Source organism: Pocillopora damicornis, chromosome 7 (genome assembly GCF_964200805.1).
Source record: "Pocillopora damicornis chromosome 7, jaPocDami1.2, whole genome shotgun sequence".
NCBI classification, from domain to species: domain Eukaryota; kingdom Metazoa; phylum Cnidaria; class Anthozoa; order Scleractinia; family Pocilloporidae; genus Pocillopora; species Pocillopora damicornis.
Genome location: NC_142676.1, coordinates 14,606,636 through 14,628,389, shown reverse-complemented (window position 1 = coordinate 14,628,389; position 21,754 = coordinate 14,606,636). Strand labels below are relative to the sequence as shown.

General features: G+C 37.9%; 1 protein-coding gene across 7 annotated transcripts in view; it reads left to right on the top strand.

Moving 5' to 3' along the window:
- Positions 1-11,122: 11,122 nt before the first annotated feature.
- Positions 11,123-21,754, top strand: part of LOC113672083 (tauropine dehydrogenase) — a 56,411-nt gene continuing 45,779 nt past the window's right edge. For 4 of the 7 annotated variants that reach the window (XR_016188759.1, XM_089213460.1, XM_089213457.1 and 1 more), the window contains exons 1-4: positions 11,138-11,240; positions 14,553-14,625; positions 16,353-16,651; positions 16,966-17,490. Coding sequence is in view for 6 of the 7 variants with exons in the window: in XM_089213460.1 (XP_089069586.1) it covers positions 11,184-11,240; positions 14,553-14,625; positions 16,353-16,651; positions 16,966-17,490 (954 nt within the window). In the remaining variant the exon portion in view is untranslated. Of the gene's footprint in view, positions 11,241-14,475; positions 14,626-16,352; positions 16,652-16,965; positions 17,491-19,029; positions 19,414-21,754 lie in introns of those variants that run through there. The other 3 variants (XM_089213459.1, XM_089213461.1, XM_089213462.1) reach the window with 3 other exon arrangements.

The following is a 21,754-nucleotide window of genomic DNA, read 5'->3' as shown; positions in this document are numbered from 1 at the left end:
GTCTCTATGGAGTCCTCAAATTCGAGCTTTCTGGGGCAAACTTTCTTGGCTTGCGGTTGTTCATCACACTGTCTCTTCCTATCGGCAAGACGCTTCGAATGCGAACTAACCGTATGAAATTGAAATCTCGATGTCGCTTTCCTTAAAATGCAATGAACAGATTCTTGGATCGCCGAGTGTCTTGAATTTTTTATCCGCTCGCTTACAGAAAACCTCCCACTTCTAACGCTCATTGGGCCTTGTAGGAAAGCAAAAATAACTGAGATCAGGTCGTTTCTTACTCTCATTACGTGCAAATCCCGTGGGTATGGCCCCGGGGTATTTTGCCAAAAAAAAATAGGCGACTTAAGGCGACTTAAAGCGACTTAAAGCGACTTAAAGCGATTTTATTTGACTGAAGCAGTAAAACCAAAGTTAGCAAAAGTTTTTCCATAAACTTTAAAAATGTCTACAGACTCACTTGCAATAAACACAACAGTCATTTCGGTTACTTTGGTATGCTCATAAGTCACCATAGTCTAAAATGTCCATATTTCAAATCAATTTAGCTAAAAATACTTAGACAGAATTACCACAATAGTTGTTGTAAAATTATACAGTCAAAGCTTGTTAATAAATAGCCAAGAAAACATCATGGGTTATATGCCCAATATCAAGCAAACTGATCATGAAGCGGTTGTTCACAGTTCCTTCAAATCTCTGAACTTTGTCAGGCTTTTTGGTAATGAAATAAAATTCCAGGCCATCGAGGAAGTTGGATGACTTGGACGCCATCATTAGCAGATACCAAAACACTCAATATTGGCGAATGGAACCAACGCGTTATAGTTAGCGCTGCAATTTAACAGATCATTTAAGCGATCTGTTGTCCGAGGTGAATTATAGCTCAAACAGTTAATAAATTGATAGACAGCATTGAAATGCGAGAACCATCTAACTTTTCCCATTAGCCGCAATCTGCATCGCGTGGGTAAATGACATCCGTTCTGCTATCACAAATTTAGAGATCAACAACGACATGCAAGAGCTTGTAAGTTTATTCCTATGTTTTTATTATTTTTTTAAATCATCTCATTTGCAGCCAAGTTATGTTAAACTTGTGGGAAGAAGTGTCGAGAAAAACAGAGTGAGATACAGAAACATAAATAATTGATAATAATTGTTTCCATCATTTTATTGACTTCAAATTCAATAAGTGAATTTGACATTTACATGGTACATTAACTTACATGCAGCAAACAAAGCTCATCTTTTCAGTTACTGTCTTATCATTAAGCTTGATGAAGAGGATTAGAGAAAAATTAAGACATGAATAGCAGATGTTACAGAACTAGTGCATTTGACCACTGCGGAGTGTGGATGCAGACATAATTATAGAGCAGTTGGTAAACTTGGTAACACAATTGATTTGAAGATATTTAATTACAACATAGTAGGTCTTGAAGATTTTGACAACTGCTGTGCCACTATACCATCTAACTGAAATGAAAATTTTCAACACCCCTTCAAATTTTGCATGCAGTTAGGCGCTCAGGGAGGATGCACAAAAATACTCTTTTTAAAGGGCGCAGCGCTCTTGTTGCCATGGTAACAACGGCTGCTTGTTCGAGGGCTGGGGCCTCATTTTCGTACAAAAACGTCGCAAAAAAAGAGTAAAATGTTTACTTCTCTATCTCAAGCTAAATACAACATTACAAATTGGCGCTTCTACCATACATAGTAACATCATTCATCTTCACATTGATACAGTCAATTTTCCCTGGGAGTGAAGTTGAACACACCAACAGATTATTCATTTCGGTACAGTTCCGGTCATCTTTGTTGTCGGGTAGAACAGGCAAAACGTTTATCTGAATTTCTCCAAAAGTACACCGATTCTGGAACTGAAACTAACCACATAGCTGGTTTTAACATTCTAGATTTTAAAAATGTTAAAATCTCTGCGGGCCTGCCTCTACTTTCCATAGGAGCAATTCGCGAACGAAGCTCAAAAATCAGATATTGCATAATTTGGCGATGTTTACATCGAATGTTCTCGACAACAAATGTTTTAGAAAAATGAAACATGTAAAGCTTTGAAAAAATGTCATCTTATGAGCAATATCCCGAAGAGAAATCTCGCCTATGCTTGTCATCTTTTAAAAAAAAAATTGATCAACCTTCATGGAGGACTACTCGACGTAACTACAAACATATACCACAAATCGTGTGCATATCATCCAGATTCCGAGTGCTGCACCTTCTTTCATGGGAATTTGAGCGATCTGAAGTCCTCTGAAGATACACTGTGATACTTGTATGTCATTTGAAACATGTTGAAGTCGGCTGATCTACATGAAACTATCTTCACAACGGTCATTTGTCATAAACATGTACGTTATCACGATGGCGTGACACCGTATTTCTCCGTGAAGTTTCTATCGGTCGCTCCAAAAAAGACGAGAAATTGATATTTTTCGTATATGTCAGCAGATTTCCGCGCACTCTGAAGTAAAAACAACCGAAAAAAAAGAGAGGAAAACCCCGATTAACGCTCGTAAACACAGAGCTGAGAGTATCAATCGTAACCTGTCAGCGGCAGTAATACATGTAAAACCCAGTTGTAACAATAGCAATTTGAACCACATAGGCATCTCCCTACAAAGCATATATGTAAAAAGCTTTACATGTTTAATTTTTCTGAAACATTTGTTGTCGAGAACATTCGATGTAAACATCGCCAAATTATGCAATATCTGATTTTTGAGCTTCGTTCGCGAATTGCTCCTATGGAAAGTAGAGGCAGGCCCGCAGAGATTTTAACATTTTTAAAATCTAGAATGTTATAACCAGCTATGTGGCTAGTTTCAGTTCTAGAATCGGTGTACTTTTGGAGAAATTCAGATAAACGTTTTCCCTGTTCTACCCGACAACAAAGATGACCGGAACTGTACCGAAATGAATAATCTGTTAGTGTGTTCAACTTCACTCCCAGGGAAAATTGACTGTATCAATGTGAAGATGAATGGTGTTACTATGTATGGTAGAAGCGCCAATTTGTAATGTTGTATTTAGCTTGAGATAGAGAAATAAACATTTTACTCTTTTTTTGCGACGTTTTTGTATGAAAATGAGGCCCCAGGCCTCGAACAAGCAGCTGTTGTTACCATGGCAACAAGAACGCTGCGCCCTTTAAAAAGAGCATTTTTGTGCATCCTCCCTGAGCGCCTAACTGCATGCAAAATTTGAAGGGGGTTTGAAAATTTTCATTTCCCAAGATGTTTGATTCTTACAGAGACTTGTTCTTAATGTCTGATCTAGAAAACCTTTGTTTCCTTTGAACTGACTGAATGAAGCTACAATGTATTAGCCTCCATAAAAAACAGGACATTCTTAATAACCAAAAGAATGTCATTCTGAATCAGCACTCAATATTTCAGATCACCCATTTTAAACTTTCAGAGTGAATTATTTTGAAGCTTTTTGATCATTTTTTTTGGGACAGATAAATTAGTTATTTCTCTGTACACTTGTCAGCAGGCTTCCCTGCATGTTGTTCTTGTGTGCACTTTAGTGGACAAAACTAAGTTGAGTGATCAAATATGACTGGTGGCCATATTTGCAGGCTAGCCTGCATGTTGTTCTTGTGTGTACTTTAGTGCATTGTCTGCATGTTGGAATTACCCATGCCAGCGCAGGGGCTAGACAGGTGTATGACTATTTTCACAAGGGGTTTCCATGTATATGGAAGCCATTGCCATCCTCACAATGATTCATATGCAGGGTTACCTCCCCCCAACCAGTACCCATATTTACATCCGGAATAGGTGAGACACTTTGAAGCTTACAGTATCTTTCCCAAGAACAAGATGCATTGCTCTAACACCAAAGACCACAACTGGACTCCTTAATGTCGAATCCAGCACACAACCATTCAGCCACCATGCCTTCTCCTTTGATCCTTATGATTGGAATGGGGTGGATAGGGTCAATTGAGAAGGCTGGAGCCCTTATAACATTGTGTAACCAATAGCAACCTAAGGGAACTTAAGGCGACTTAAGGTGACTTTAGGTGACTTTAGGCAACTTAAGGCGACTTAAGGCGACCTAAGGTCTCAGAATAGGCCTAACTGAAAACATAATGCGCTAGTGGTTATAACTCAGCAATCACAATAGGAGAGCCCAATGAATATCTAATACAAATGTCGAACTAATAAGATACTTCGAAAAAAAAAACAATCAGAAGCACCAGGAAACATCGGGTCAATTGGGTCAAAATCGGAATTCTTCTGTTGCTTACCATCACTCGTCTCGATTATAACATTTTCCTGTAGGAGAAACAAATGGCTGTGTCATCAAAGTGAAATATGGACCAGAAATTGAAAGGCTTTGATAAAATTTGTAGATTTAGGAAGTTTTATGCCTTTATTACATCAATTTTGAAAACACTGGTAATTCATGCAATCTGATTAACTCTCATTGGAGCAATTTATTCATGAATTGCACCATTTTTTTGCTCTAAATCGCATCTTTTTCCCATCAGCTAATACGAACCCTTTACTAAAACACAAAAACTAATTAGATTTCAAGTCTTGTTTAATGTAACCGATCAAATTAGGTGAAAATAAAAAACAGCTTTTACAGCTATTTTACAAACCAGCTAAGTATAAAATATTTGTACAGACTAATAATCCCGTATTTGAGCGACTGAAATTTGCGATTTTAAAATGGATGTAATCAAGTTATGGGCTCCTGATGTAATAAAGTGGTAAGTGAACTGAGTGCAGACCAATTCTGGTCCGTAATTATATCCATATTGAAATCACTGGTAATCTTTGCAATCTGATTGGCTCTCATTGGTGCGATTATCTCACGAATCGCACCATTTTTTTCTCTTAATCACATTTTTTTCTCAGCCAATATGAAAACTTTATTAAAACACAGCAAACAATTAGATTTCAAGGCTTTGTTTGAGTATAACTTTTGAAGCTTTCTACAGACCAGCTCTTTACTGGTTCAATGAAATATTTGCACAGACTAAAAATCCTGTATACGAGCGACGGAAATTTCCAATGCAGTGCAATTTTGATCTGAAATCATATTTGTGAATTCAAATCAAACTCTCGCTGCGCGCTCTTTCGATTTTGAAATAACTCGTATGATTTCAGACTAAATAGCACTCCACTCAGTTCAATTACCATTATAATAAGATACATGAAAAAACTACCCAGTTCTGATTGGTTAAGATAAATGCAGTTTTCAGGTGATTCAATGCAGAAGAAGGTTAATTCAGGGCAAAGAAGTAACAAAAACCAGACTGAACAATTCCTTGAACTGTTTAGCCGGACTTTGATCTTTTTTGCGCCTAAAAGATATAAAAATGGCATTGTATATTTTTGTTTTGATAGAACGCGGTTGTTTCAACCGAACGCACAATGTCACTCGCAGGGTTTGAATAAATCATTTTTGCAGCGCGCGCTTTGCTTCTGTATAATTATAATAAGCAATCTCGTAGTTTTCATGTTTATCAATAAAGGGCAAAATTACTGAGCGCTGATTGGTTGAGAGAGAGGGCATTTTTTTCTTAATCGAGGGCATTTTTAGTAATCAAGAGAGGGCATGATTACCTGTTAATGATTGGCTAATCCGTTGCATTGCTAATCCGTTGCTTCCCAGATAAAAATAGACTGCGCGCGTGATTTTCCTTCGTATAAATTTTGCCCTTTATTGATAAACAAGTAATCCCATGAGACCTCGTACTATTAAGGATTAATTGCACTTGAGTTTTCAAAATTTTCCAAATTGCCCTCGTCTCTTCGCGACTCGGGCAATTTTAGAAAATTTTGAAAACTCTCGTGCAATTATAATTAATCCTTAATAGTACTTGGCCTCATGTGATTACCTATACATATTATTAATACGTAGTCAGATGATTTTTCTGGTGCAATTTGGAATAAATAAGCACTTGTAAATTTTTTCAAGGACCACAAATTGCACTCACCCTACAGGCTCGTGCAATTTTGTCAGTCTTTGAAAAAATTTACTTATGCTTCTTTATTCCAAATTGCACTCGAAATCATGTGATTACCTATACTAAATCACAATTGTGATTTCAAATCAGACTCGGGCTGCGCGCTCGTTCAATTATGAAATCACTTGTATGATTTTATACCAAATAATATAAATGAAAAAATTACGCGCGTTTGATTGGCTGAAATCTAAAGCAATTTTCATGTAATAAAGTACATGAAAAAATGACGCGCGTCTGTTTTGCTGAAAAATTGCACTCACCCTACGGGCTCGTGCAATTGTGTTGTCTTTGAAAAATCTACCCGTGTTTATTAACACCAAAGCTCACTCGAAATCATGTCATTATCTATACAAATTTCACTCCACTCAGTTCAATTATTATTATTTATCACTTAGTGGAAGATTTTATTGTTCTACCAATTTTCAAAAAATTTAAGACACGAGGATAAAAGCTGCTGGATGACTTTTTTTTTCAATCCTGAACACATGACTTTTTTTTAGTTTTAAAACTTTCAAATTTTCTCATTTTAAAGAACTCAATTACTTTTTTTTATTAATGTCAGCATATAGAATGGTATGTTGCTCGCATCAATAAGATCACAGCATTGGGATAAAACAAATATTTGCAATAAAGTTCTGGTACCAACAAGACCACAGCATCGTCCTGAAAAGATATTTACAGTATGTGTTGCTCGTACCAATAAGATCACGACATTGTCTTAAGACAGATATTTGCAGTATGTAGCTCGCACCAAAAAGACTCTGCTGTCACGCAAAAACATTTCAAGATCATCGTTTCGACTCGTTACTATGTTAAGAGTTTCTTTGGTTCACGTTTGAGACATTAAACATGAATATTTGGAATCTTTACAGAGTATCTGCCCGCAATTATCCATCGAGTGGACAATATAATAAGTACAGAATTTTTTTCCTATAACACAGCAATTATCTTTGTAACTTCTTGGCGCCATTATCTTCATCGATCAAACACATACTCTTGTAAGTTCATTCCGTTTTTAAAAAACAAATAACACAAGCATATAAATCTGTTGATGAAATCAACGTTTTAATGCTTTACCGTTATACTGCCTTACGAAGGCTAAGATAAAGTACCAGCTGAGATAGCAGAACAAAGATCACAGCAATTGGTTATGCTTGCACCAATCAGTGTCAGGGTATTGTCCCTCTTAAAATTGTCAATCATGTCAGGGAATTAGGGTGCCAAAAAATGTTGCAATGGAATGAACCCAAAATCGACACTCACTACGAATGCATTAAACAAAGAACTGTGTTCTCATTCACCCAGTTAAATAGTTCATGCCTTTCGTCGATAGCTGTACCCAATGGTAGATTTCTATTTGTCTTAAAGCAATTGAAGTACATTTTGCATATGGTATCAACTCACAGTTAACTTCATTATTACCCACGCACTTCCCGTAGGGGGTCTGTTTTGAAATTCTAGTCTCGTTCCTTTTTTCCATTTTTACGTTCATTGGCAAATCGCAGTAATGTCCTTAACACGCACGCGAGAACTTGTCTACGTGTAAAAAGCCACATGTACTGGCGCAGAAATTGACGTTTCGGCGACTAAAAGTAAGCACCTATCGATAATATATCAAAGCTATCTAATACTGATCTAAACAATCATCTATGTAAGTCTCGTCCCACATTTGCGCGTGATCGAGAGCCAAGCAGAATACCGATAAGAACTTTGAAGTCCCTAAAGAACAAGAGCAGTGAGGTTAAGACAAATGGTGGAACAATTCGTCAGAGTATAAGAAAGATGAATTATCGGGCTGGTCGATATTTAAAAATGTTTTATTGTAACAAACTGAAGTGTCTTGAGACCAATGTAGCAAATTACTGCAGATGTAAATTAAATGGAAACATGGAAAAAAATCGTCGTCCTATAATTGTTATTGACCCTAACAAAACAAGAGCAGCTCCTTATAGCCAAGGTGGTGAGTTGGTATTCGGTCAAAATGCAAGACAATAATGTGTTGCAATGAGTTTGTGCTCTTTGATTTACAATTTCACTCAAGGAATTAGTTCCACAAGTAATGAATTAAATAAAACTGTATTGAACTCAATAGGTAATTAAAGTTAATCCTCTCGAAAATCAATATTATGTTGTCGAAGACAAAAAAATACTTCTCCTCTTAGTATTTATGCGATAAAGAATATGGTTTAAGATAAAACTTTCAGTTGAAGTCATTAAAAGTTCTGTAACCAGCTCAAGATGTCTGCTCTCTAGTATGACAAGTTAAGTTGGCAATACACAAACCAGTGATGCCGGAAATAAAACGAAACTTAATTTCCAAAACTTCATTTTATTGATGAAATTAAATTTCCAATTTCCCCTGATTTCCATTTAATTTTTCTCCTTTTCTATCAGGAGTGTTATTCCCTCGGTCTATTTCCTACCTTCTTACTTTTATTTACTTCCCTGTCTACATGAATAATACAAGCTTGCTCGAGACCCTATTTGAAGGATGTCTCCCTTTGGCCTCTTTTGTATTGAGCACTGCTCCCAGTCTGCATGAAAAATGACTTACGGCCGATGTTCACCCAGCGCGGCCCTTACCCTTGGATAAGAGGAGATATACTTTGTGTCAGAAAAACTTCTTTTATCAATAGGCTTTTGCAGAGATTATAAATTTAACACTTCCTCCTACTGTGAAGTAATTAATTGTAAACCGTGTGCTTCATAAACTAAGAATACGTAAATGAGTTATTTCCATAAATGCGATGAGAATTGATCGTCAATTATTTTTATTTCTGCTAGAGTATCGTTTCAGGTACTGCCAGGCATTTGATAATATCTGAGTAGTTTGGGGAGCCAATTTGGAAATGAGAGAAAGAGTAGATTGGAAGAAAAATCACCAAACCAAATATTTAATTAGCAACACAACGAAAATATTTCCCAAGTTTTATGATAAAGGTGTATCTATCCGTTCATGATACTTCGCAGGAATATGCGAAAGATAGACAAAGAAAGTATTATCAAGGGCCTCACTCTAAACTGTATGGGAGCTCTTAGGAACATCAATAATTTATCAGTTTTTTAAAAGCATAAGTTGTTACTTGACAGAAAGAGTTGATGTCACCTTGCCTCAGTCTTTACAGGAATCATATTCTTGCAACAGCTGCATCGTCTCGCACGAAAAGAGGCTCAAATCAACTTTTCTATTGGTTTTCTTAAGAGTGAAACAGCTGTCAATCAAACTTGAAATGTGTTTAGTTTCAGTTTCATTCAATTGATGCTATAATCGAAATAGATCATTACGAAAAATGTTCAGTTTTTTTTCCCTGATTTATCCCTACTTTAGAACAACGATTGAAAAAATTAAAAATGGAGTTATATGTGACAGTCGTCGAGTGGTTGTCAAAACTATAATTTGGAGATAAAACGTTTTTGGTGATTCTTTCACGTTCATGAGCTATCTCAGAAGATCCAAATAGAGCTTTCTCGAAAGGTACATTTTTAAACCATTCGGCAAAAAGTGAGGTTTTCACCGGACAACATACGAGCAGGCTCTGTGAATAGGAATCATGACACATATCGTGGCAAGATCCTGCAAAGTTACAATGGTGCTTTTAGCGTGGGCTTCTTGGTAGCAAGCTTCTAAGGCTCGTCACGCACTCGTTCTAGTTCCACAAACGTTCATGGGAGGAAATGATTGCGTGACGAGGCTAAGAAAGCCTCGAGGACAATTCGTTTGCAAGTGAAGCCTTCAATGAAGAAGGATCAAACAAAGGCAAAACCACAGAAGAATTGCGTAGGTGTGCAATGAAACGAATTAAGTGGCATTTGTTTTCTTTCCTAAATTGGTTAAATTTCGGCAAGTTTTGGCTCATCGAAATGTCTTGCATTCATTTTTGACCTAGAAGATGAGATGAAGAAATGACAAACGACTGTGTTTATTAAGGGAAATTACTAGTGGTAGAGGTTGAAAAAATTGAAAGCTGAGCAAAAATTTGAGCTGTTCTTTTACGGAGTGTGAAGCGGGTGCTTTATTTTTGTCCCTTATTTCGAAGACTATCAGGTAAGGGTTCATCGTCGAAAAAAAATCATCGACTCTTTCTGTACTTCATTAACCACTATAAGATTTTAAAATCAAACCATGCTAAAGAATACATTGGATGTTTCTTAAGATCGTGAAGCAACAAAGAATTACAATGGAAGCCGCCTTTGGGCGACCCTGACAGCCGGAATGGCGGAATGACGGAATAGTGGAAAATAACCTTTACTCATAGAAGTCTCATAAGAAAACCAAAGGTTGAGGCTGGATGGTTAAAAGTAGCTCTTTTTCGGTCATTTTAAACACATGGTACCTGGTCTCTCCTAAATATAATGCTCCATGAACTTCGCTTAATCGTTGCATGTTTTAATAGATGACAAAAAGACGCTAACCTATAGAACAGCCTCATCCTTTGGCGTTTTTCGATTAAGCAGACGCAGGCGCACGGAGAGCGGGCACACCGAGTTATACGCGGAAGAGGAGGAGAGGTAAAGTTTGTTCCCCGCTCGTCCTCCTGTGTGTGATTTACCCTTCAGAAGCGGTCACCTCGCTCAAGCCTCTGCTCACTTGAAAATATCCAAAAAATAGCGGCAGTTTTCCACGCTAAACGGACACTGCCTGGAATGTCCACGAAGGCACAATTTGTCACTTAGAATTGGTTATTCCCCAATTCCCTACGTTTCGTGTTTCTCCCCACACTTCTTTCGTGTTCTAGCCGCTTCCTACGTGCTTTACAACAGAAGAGAGAACAGTCAAGGCTTCTCTACTTGTTAAATTTCATTCAAACTGAGATTTACTCTGTACTATCGTTCGTGTCTCTGATTGGTCGAACGATTTTAAGTCGTAATGAAGCACTTTAAGTCGTTCGCTTTCAATCTTTGGATGTCTCGGTCAATAAGGAAAAATCTCAGTATGTACCGTACCATGGAAAGTGTTTCAAAGATTTTTATTCACTTGTTTCACTCACTCGTTCGCTGCGCTCACTTCTTGGTTTTCTTCGTTGCATCGCAACTCTTGAACAAAATTCGAAATCTCTCGTGTCTGCACGGTAGGACAGACGCAACTTCCGGAGAAATTCCAAGTATTTTACCGGAAGTGAAATAATCGTCAATCAGGTTCAGGGAGGTCAAGCGGGAGATTGGTTGAGAAATCATGGCGGACGAAGGAGAGAACAGAACAACCGACAGAAAGAAGCAAATCTCAGGACGTGTAAGTGATTCAAATAGCTTTAAGATGAGAAAACTGTCGGTTAATTTCTGGTGAACAGCCCCTTAAGCTATTTTTCGGAAAGATATTGAAGATCTCACGAGCATTTGGGAAATTTTTAAACGCGCTTCAAACGTAACAAGCTTTTGAAGAAGTCATTTCTATTTTCCAGACTTCGTATTTCTGTTTTTTGCCCAAAAAATTTAAATTTGTAGCTCGAGATGACCAAGATTTACGCTAGGAACCAGTTCTTGCGATTTCTGCACAAGCAACCGAACATTTCGAGATCAAAGGAAATTTCATAATTGAATTATTAATACAAATTTCAGTTCACCTAATTGGGGAAGTTTTCATTTGACGAAGGGCAGCATATTGTTACATCTTTTTATTCTGAGGGATTCTCTTATTATAATTTGGGTTACAATCCACAAGTAAAGCTATCAGCTAGAAGTTGGCTCTATAAGGGACTTACCTAATTTTCAATCATGATAACTGACAAAAAATGACAGACAACCAGACTTGCCACTATATCATGACACTGTCTTGATCTTCCTCTTCAGTTTTCACTATGGGACTAGAACAGTGTGTGCACATATACTTAGACAACAAAACTAGAGATAAATCAGGCCAATTTGGATTGACGACCTAAAAGTTGTCAAGGCATTACAGGCAATTATAAGGTCATTGTGATAGGTACCTCAATCATCGCTATCAGATCTCCATGAAAGATGTAAGAAATGAAATGAATTGTGGAAACATCATGTTTATTGATAACTGTAACCAATGAAATTGAAAGATATATATTTTATCTGAGTATATTTTAGCATATAGTGTAATTTCACAGTAAACTTAATTATTAATTCATGATGTTTGTGATGAAAGCATTTATATATTCAGTGAGAAATGTTTTAGGCATGATATGACTGTTAATTTGTTAATTTATTCACTGGTTTATCTGTTGCTTGATAATTGGACTTGGCTTAGTATTGAGACTAATGTTGTTTCAGTGAGAATGATAGGCAGAGTTAAAATAGACATACAAATGCAAACAATATCAAAAGGCCTATACAAGTGAATAACATTGTGTAGTTCCATACCCCCACCACGTAGGGAATTGGAAATTCCAGAGGGGTGGGGGGGGGTCAAAGTCCCAGGAAATTCCAGAGGGGATGGGGGGTAAGAGGCGAAATTTTCGTCCAGAGGGTAGGAAGTCGATCGACTTTCTTCGTATGTCAATTGGCGCCTTTTACCTACTTTAGTGGGACGTTCTGAAGTTTAAGTTGTTAAATTACGATGCTTCTAACAGTTCTGCAGCAAAAGAAAGTTTTCTTTTATCCTTGTAGCGCTTTGGAACATAAATAACATCAAATAAAGAAGAGAATCACTTTGTTTTTCGAACGGAGCCGCCATTGCTCGTTACCAGTCTCCAAAGATTACAACCAACAGGAGTGGTTACCTAGGGATTTTCCTCGGTCATAACACGTTTCGCGTTCGTAAAATTTACAAATAACTGTCTCGGTCTCGCAAAAAAAAAACAAAAAAAAAAAACGCTGGTCTCGCCGTCTCGCAAAGTTTCGCATAAATTTACCATTCACTACCCCTTATTGACTCCAGCCATCTATTAATTTTGATCTGCACTGAGCTTAATTCCGTTGCATCATAATGTGTAGGAGACTTGACGATTTCTTTATGGCTTACTTGCTTGCGATGTTACAATGAATGATAAGTACAGTCGTACCGTAGTAGAAAACAGTTGATAGTAACATTGAGAAACATTAGGATCCAGGGCTTTGTATATATGCGCGTGGGACTGGTAACTAGCCAAGGTTTGTTTATGCACAATCGGACGAAATTATCGACCCGCTGTTAACAAGAATCAATGCTTGTGTGAAGAAATTTTACATTAGAGGCTGGAATTTGGAAAGATGAGTTCAAAATAACTTACTGCTTACTCGGTTTTCTCTTTTGTTCTCTTATTTATGACACAATTTTGTACAAATTTACGTTGCTCAATGTGATTTCGAACGTTTCCATTTCAAGTGCACGCAATTTTCTCAGTACATTGTACAAACTTAATAGTTCAAAAGTGTTTTGTTGCGACTTGTACAGTTTTTTTCTCCTTTCGTGTGCTGAGAATACTGTGTTAAATGTTTAAGGATAAGTATTGTATTTAAAAATAAAGTAAACGTTAAGTTTAAGCTAGTTAGCGACGTTTACCTTGCGCGTGTACGCCATCTCTCGAATATACACGCGACAAAATCACACGTCCCTCTTGATTGTTGTTTGCTACGAGAAAAAAATATATTTCCAGGGGGTATAGGGGGTGGTAGAAAATTCTTTGGAAATTCCAGAGGGGTGGGGGGGCTACCACTGCTACCCCAAAATGGAAAATCCGAAGGGGTGGGGGGTCCTATATGAAATTCCCTCCGTGGTGGGGGTATGGATATTTTCTGGAACTACACATTCAAGAATAAACTTTGAAATAATATTTTTTACACAGTTGAAAGAAAAGGTTATTTTGGGACAAGATTTGGGCAGTTAAACACAGTTTTGTTCACAACTGGTGCTAAATCCCAGTAACAGGAAACAGCTTAATTTATTTGTCGAGATAGAACAAATGAACATGTGGCGTAACTCCCTATTTCTTATTATGATCAGGAGGATGCTGTTTTTAAATTAAAATGGCATCGTCATTATTAAAAAAGAAAACAAACAAACAAATGGGAATTTGTTTAGCAAATCTTATTTGATTCATGAATTCTGTGTTTGTGTGCAGAAATGCTGTCCAAGTATGCAGCAACACATGTAGAAATCTAACTTTTATAATCTGGCTTTGAATAGCTTTGCTTATACATGATCAAATATGCCCCAGCTAAAACTGGGGAATATCTGAGGATATACCCTAAGTGATATTCTCCAAGTTTTCAACCCTACACCTGCTTTGATAAAATTAGCATTTGTTAAAAATTTAATTCAATATGAGAGAGTGTTAAGCAGTTGTTACAAAGGAAGGAATGTTTTACTTTTTTGCTTCAGTCATACCAGTGAACACCAAGAAGTAAACATCCCACAAAGCAAAAACTAAGGTGTTTTTAAGATTTTGAAGGATAAAAAACATAATAGCCTCCATTTGGCACTAAAACATCCTTCTTTATCTCTTCATGGACATTACCTGTTTCTTGAAGGTTTCAGTTTTCCTCAAGCTTTGCTCTCAGAAAATTGTTTGCATCTCGAACAGGTGATGTCCACAGCTTGGTTTATACTTTGCTTGGTTTTAGCAAAAAGTTAAAAATACTGTCCCCCTTGTTTTGCAAGGACCGAGCTTCCCAGACGACCTCGTCAACCAGTCAAGGGGATCCAGCAGGAAACCCTCCTCCAACCAATGGGGGTAAGTTAAAGCAGTTAATGATTTTGTTCCTGTACAATATAAATTATCTGCTTTCTACAGCCTAAAGCAACTAAGGATACTGTTACTCCTCGAAACTGGGGATGCTGGTCTACTGTGTTCGTTTCCGTATAATTTCTTCTGTGTTTTTGTGTCTACTGTTTTAGTGCAGAGCGCGTAATTAAGTCGGTTATCACTTGGTAATCAATCAATCTGATGAGTGCACGATCAAATTTATTGATAGCCGATTTCGAGAATTTTCGTTTGCATTCGGTGTTCATCCGACCGATCTTCGTTCCCGTGGTGTTCAATAGATGATGGAGAAATATGATTTTCCGTTCTTTTCCGATCGAATTTGACCTTCTTGAGATCAAAATTTAAGGGAACCATGCTACAGAATACTTTATTAGGAAATGATGGATATCTAAGTCTTAGACGCGACAGCATACGCTCATCAGTCAAGTCAAAGTCACTTCGATTCACCAGAGCGATGCGAACCGTGGCCGTAAAGTGAAAACCGAATTGTTAGATGTCAAGTCAGGCCTAGCAACAATTTGAATACCCCAAGACCCGGTTAATGTTATTTCCGAATAGAAGTGTTTAATATTGCTGAAGATTTTCTGTCAAATGTACACGTTTCCGATTTTTTCCAGTATGACGGTCTTCAAATGACTTTCTGGCCTTGAATTCAAGTAAACCACGATCTGAGCGTGGTGAATTCAAATGCATGGGTATCGTCCTCACAGAAGTTCGTACGTTTTTCGCTTCTAATAGCAATTCAAGAACTGCTTTGAATACATTTTTTGTATTGAAATATTTCAGGGTCATTTATAATATTTACAGATTCCAGGAACTGAGAACTCTTCATGCACAGGTTCTTTGTATAATCCTATCCGCTAGCATGTTTGCGCAACTGCGACACAAGATTAGCGATTTTCATCTTTCATAAAACTTTTCTCTTCTTTGAAAATGATTTGAATGGTCTACTTTCATGGAAATGCTTTTTTTTAGAAAAGGTAATTTATTGAAATTTACTGCATATTTGGTTTACTTCCTCGGATAAACGCCTGGGCTAAAAGGAGGGAAACTTATTGATGGGGAACCTATTATTCTCCTTTCCTGATCCGCTTTTATTGAAGCTTAAAAAGTATAAATGAAGTGGAAACAGAAACGACATTTGCTGGTATCCTTGCTATTTGAGAAAGTGAGGGAGGAATGGGGGCTGGGGGCTCTAATGTTTAATCTTATGGCCTTGGGTGTGGCGGTTGTTCGGGGGAGGGGCGTTTAATGAGTATGGGTAGTTATTTGAGGAAAAACATAGTATGCATAGGCATGTGAAACACTCAGGTGCAGAAGTGAAACTCAATGTTTGTCAGGCACTAAAGGAAGTGGAATAATTTAAAACAGATTAAGCCACGAGAAAATTAGCATTTTCAGGTAAAAGGAATTAAAATCATGAGGAACTATTGTCAATGTAGCAGCATATCTGGTAAATCCTATTTCACTGATACTTAGGCTACCTACCAATACAGCAACTATTTAAATAAACCAAAAACGGAAACTTCAGTACAAGTGGTGGAAGCAGCACATTCTACAGGAACGAGGGAATTACCTTTGATTTGCTCATTACAACTGGCTGACATATGCAGGGTTTTTCTTTGTGCCCTTATGCGTTTCCACTCTACTGTTTCATATCTAGTCTTGCAGTGTAGTTGGTCTATTTTTTTCAGGTGATGTCAACTGGGGCTATGTAGCTGCAGTCGGAGGTGGTGCGGTGGCAACTGGTGTTGCAGCAGTGATAGCTGCTCCGGTGGTCCTTAGTGCTGCTGGTTTTACTGCTGGAGGTGTTGCTGCTGGCTCCATGGCAGCAGCTGCACAGTCAGCAATTTACGGAGGATTTACAGGGGGTGTTTTTTCGGTTCTGCAGAGTGCAGGGGCTGCTGGCATAGGACTGGCAGGAAATGCTGCCATTGGCGCAACCGGTGCGACTGTTGGGGGAGTTTTATCAGGTTTAGGAGCAAGATTTTACGTATGTATTGATAAAATGTTGTTTGATGTTTTAATTAATTGAAGCAATTTTTGTGCCTACAAACCAAACATCCAAATTTAATCTTGAGCTTTTGGGGTAATTTTAAACTCTTTCACGCTTTATTTTTTCAAATTTTAATAGCTGTCAAAAAAAGGAACGTAGAAAATCAATGAGCGCTTTTCGACACTTTTTGTGGTGTCTTTTTTCCTCGAAATTTGATAAATATTTCTGTCTTTTGTTTCTTTTTTATCAATAAGAATTTTGTAAGCAACGAATTATCAATAAGTTTACATCATTTGTAATTCTATTATCAGGGCAGTCGTGTGAAGACCATGAAGTTGTTGATCTGTGGCGAAGGAATTGATGCGCACGCATTTGCTGGCATAGCGTCCTCTCGGAAGGAAATTGAAGTTCGTGTGCTGAGTTTAAATCAAGATGAAGCAGAGCGCTGGAGCTCTGCATTGCAGACCACAAGCGTTGAAGTTGAGGTACAGCGCAGGGGACATGAGCCAATGTCTATCAAATCCAAACCAGCATTAATAACAAAGAACCCAGGTGAAGCCATGCGAGATATCGATTTCGTAGTCTTTGTCTTTCCTGCGTCTGCCCATGAAGATTATCTTAATGCCCTTAGACCTCACATTAAACCTGGAATGACCATAGTTGGTCTACCTGGTGGACCTGGGTTCGAGTTCCAAGTTCGTCATGCACTGGACGAGACTGCGCAGCCTTGTACAATCCTAAATTTTCAGTCGTCTCCTTGGAGATGCCGTATGGTAGAGTTTGGTGTGAAATATGAAGTTCTTCTCACAATGGAAACTCTTTTGGGGACCATGAAGGTTAGTTCTGATACTTATCAGTGATTGCCTGCGGGGGACTCGTTCATCAAACATAATTTGGTCAATATTTTCAAAATGATAATCTTGCAAAATTAGAGTCCTGGCGAAATTATAAGAGTTTGTATGGAAATGTTTACGACTGCTCTCAGGAATAAAAAAAAATGCAGTCAAATTCTCAATCGAAATACCTTACCTTACTTTCATAGTGCATTGCTTGTTATTTGACCGCTTATTATGTTGAAATGAAGCCGTTTTATACTGGCGAGTTATCCATTCTGGGTTTACTACTCATACGAGAAGGAGGAGTAGTAAATCTATAAATGGATAATTCGCTAAAATGGCCAAGGGTGTTGCCTTTCATCGCTCGGTGCAGCATGAAAACTGTAAATTTCTCAGGAGGCCGAGAAATGCTTTAACGAATTAAAAGGGTACGTAGACACATTTGTTCAATTTTCATGAAAATTGACAGATTGTTCGTCAGGCACCAAAGTGTGTGACGCCTTTAGGAAATTCGAAATATTTATATCGTGTCGTCCCGAAGTGTGACGACAACCGAAATATTTACTATAGTTCAACTTCAAAATAGATTTTCTCAGGAACCAATAGGAATATCAAATAAGCCTCACATACATCATACATGGTTAGCCTATCATCTGCTAAGTGATACTATCCAGTTTGTGTTGACGTCCGCAGTAATGCGAAGATTAATAACTCAGTATAGGAAACACCTTGTGCGCGGCCACCAAAATAAAAACTTCCAGAACGGTTGTTATTTTCATAATTTATACTTTATAAGCTTTACAGTGCTGTATACTCTTCCACGGCTTCATTAAAAGTAATGCGCGTAGGAAATTTTCTTACGTGGGCTCGCTGTTATGTTGATAGTAACCAACTTGAGGACCCAGCTGATTTCGGCGCAAAACAGGAATTGACTTTTAAAAGCTTGGGAAACCTCGTGCTGTTCACTAAATTAGTTGGGTTGATGAATTCAACATTTTAAAACGATAGTCTTCGAAGTCATTCTCTCTCTTTCGATTCAATGGTCTTCAATGGTTCCCTTAAAACAACAGTATCTGATATTGGTAGACAGTTAAAAAGTTATTTTAAATAACTTTAACACGCTCCAGTTGCCCTCTAGGCATGGACAGTGTCCAGGGAAAGTAATGTTTTGTTTTCTGTGACAATCAACGTGGTCTTGTCGGGTCATGTTCACCTAAGGCATCTGTCGGACGAGTATTAGTCGATACTATCGGTCGATTTGTCCGCCAAGTGTTGGTCAATATATTGGTTAATACTCAACTGACATATCGACCTAATATGTTGACATGTCGACTGACATCGGTCGCCTCACGATCGACACGCATGTCTGACGATACTCGGTTGGCACTTAGCTGATACTTTATTGACACTTTTCAGTCAACACTACTGTCACTTGGCGGCTCCTTTTACTGAGTTGCATCTTCTCTACTCAAATATTAACTTAAATTCTCTAACCCTTAGAAACTTTTTAGTTCACATTTTATTTTAATTTCAACACAGAAAGGAAATGTGGAGCCAAGGAACGATCCAGTTTGCATTCTACAGAACCTCCTGGGACCTCTCCCTAAATTGAATGTCTCAGTCATTTGACTGAGTTGACTGATGTTGTTTTGAGATTGAATTTCGTTATGTGGCCTTCGACATTCAGTTAAGACTCGTTGCAAATTGATTTGAATTATTTAAGATTTTGGGTCGATTGATCATAAGAGATTGTATTGAACTCGTCAGGTAATCAGTAAAGTTAATATCCTCGAAAATCAAAATTATGTTGTCGAAGACGAAAAGTATTTCTCTTCTTGGTATTTATTGCGATAGAATATGGTTAAGGATAAAATGTTCAGTTGATGCCGTTCAGTAATGACAATAAAATTTGTTTTGAAACCATCTCAAGATGTCTGCTCTCTAGTATGACCAGTTGAGTTTGCAATACGCAAACCAGAAATGCCAGAAATGAAAGAAAACTTAATTTCATTTTCTATTATGAGTGTAAGTCCCCCAGTGTGTTTCCTCACTTATTAAATTTGTTATTTCCGCCATTGGAAACATATCGCCCGTTGACCTCTTTTGTATTGAGCACTGCTCGCAGTCTGCACAAAAGAAACTTTAAGGTCGATATTCACCCAGTACGTCCCACACTCTTGGATAAGGAGAAATAAACTACTTTGTGTTAGAGAACTCCTTTTGCCAATAGGCTGTTGCAGATATCATAACTTTAATGCTTGATCCTAGTGCGTAGTAATTAATCATCAACCGTCAAATGAATTATCTTCCATGAGTAAGATGAGAATTGCTTTTCAATTATATTTATCTCTTTAACAGTATCGTTGAAGGTACTAGCAAGCATTTGTAACCGAGTAATTTAGAGAGCCAATTTTTCTAGAACTCATGAGTAGTGGATATAACTCCTCTTCTGTCGATAACGAAAATCCTATAAGTTTAGGCCTCGCGGAAATTGCTCTCAATCTCCCCACATACGTCTCCTTGTCCAGTGACAGAATTCCTCTCCGTTCACTTTGCTTAGTTGGGCTTTAGACACAAAGATGCTAAGGTTCCCTTTTAGGCAGTCTCAAAGATCGTAGAATATAAGCAGAGCACATTGGGGTGGATCCGGAAATTTTAATGGAGGAAGGGGTTGGAGGTTCCAAACTTTCAGAAACTGGTTTTTTTTTTTTCTTTCAATAGACCCTACATAAGCCAAGGACTATTTCAAGTTGAGTAAATTTTACATCATTCGAGCTGAATGGTAATGTGCAACCCTGTCATTGCAAGAACAAACTTAAGTTTCAGACGTATTAAAACCCTCTGCTTTGTCTTGGATTGCCTCTTCGTACGCTTTTTTAAGCAGATTTCTCGTCCTAGCTCTACTCTTTAGTGCTTTTTTCGTTTACACTGGCTACTATTACCTGCATCTAAGGGGCAATGTTTGTATTAAAACACCTTTTTCTAGCAGCCATAGAGGGAGGTGAAAATAAAGACGTCTGATCAATTTCCCGGTTAACTCAGCATGGATGGTTGCGATGCTTGTAAAACTATTGTTATTTTTGGTATTTAGTGTTAACAACTGAGTTAAAAACGTAAATTGGCCACCGTAGCGAGTTAAAAGGCTAATGTTTCGAGCGTTAGCCCTTCGTCAGAGCGATTGGAGGAATTTTGGGTTGTATGTGGGTTTATATGCAGAAAATGGAGCTAGCTATTGGTGGGAATATGGAGACGACAAAACAAGAATAAATTAGTTGAATGAAAAGTGCTTGTTGATACCTTGGGGATTTAGAGCGCCGATTTAGAAGATAATTTTTGTTCCAGTGTTTTGCGGCTCTCCAAACTGCCTAGATGTAAGGAAAGGCCGCAAACTGCCATGCGCTGGTTAGAATGATTAGGGAGATTAAAGTGTCTAGCGACTGGTTTGGATGCGTCCTTGTCATTTCTTTCTACGTCGCGAAGGTGTTCTCGGAATCAGTCACCTAGTCGTGTCCCTGTTTCACCAATGTTTAACTTTTTGCAACAAGTGCAAGTTATGCAGTGAATGACATTGGCGGAGGTGCTCGTAAAATGATTCGTGATCTCAATGGATGTCTTGGGTCCCGATATTTCCTGGGAAAGGACAAGTTTTGCATCATGAGCGAGCACATTTGAAAGTTCCAGTTTATTCATTGGTTTGAAATTAAGTTCTGACCAAAAAGTTACCTCTGTTTTTGCCACGTTTGAAAAATAGTACCAGTCTCTGAATCGTTTTGGAGTAATTTAAAGTATCTTCAACCAAAACTGTCAAAATACGATTAACAATCTTCCGGCCACTGCAAAAAATCTCACTATCGCCACTCCTCGAACTTCGCGTATTTACTTTTTACCTAAAATCCTCAAACCTAGCAACTCAGGTCGACCTATCGTTTTTTCTCTATATGGGACTTTTCGCTCGCTGTCGATGAATGATAACAAAGCTGTTGCGAATAGTAATAGTTTGTAATGAACTTCTAAACCAAATAGTTGCCTATGTTCCTGTTGCATTTGAATCGTTGAATCGCGTTTCTTTCAAACTTGACCAAAACATAGGCAACTTTTTGGTCAGAAGTTTATCACAAACTAATGACCAACCCAGAACTTATCAAATGCACTCGCGGACGATGTAAAACTTGTCCTCATAGCGTTGAGAAAATATCGGGACCCAAGCGATCCATTAAGATTATTGAACACTTCACGTGCTTCTCCGCCAATGTCAACTATTTCA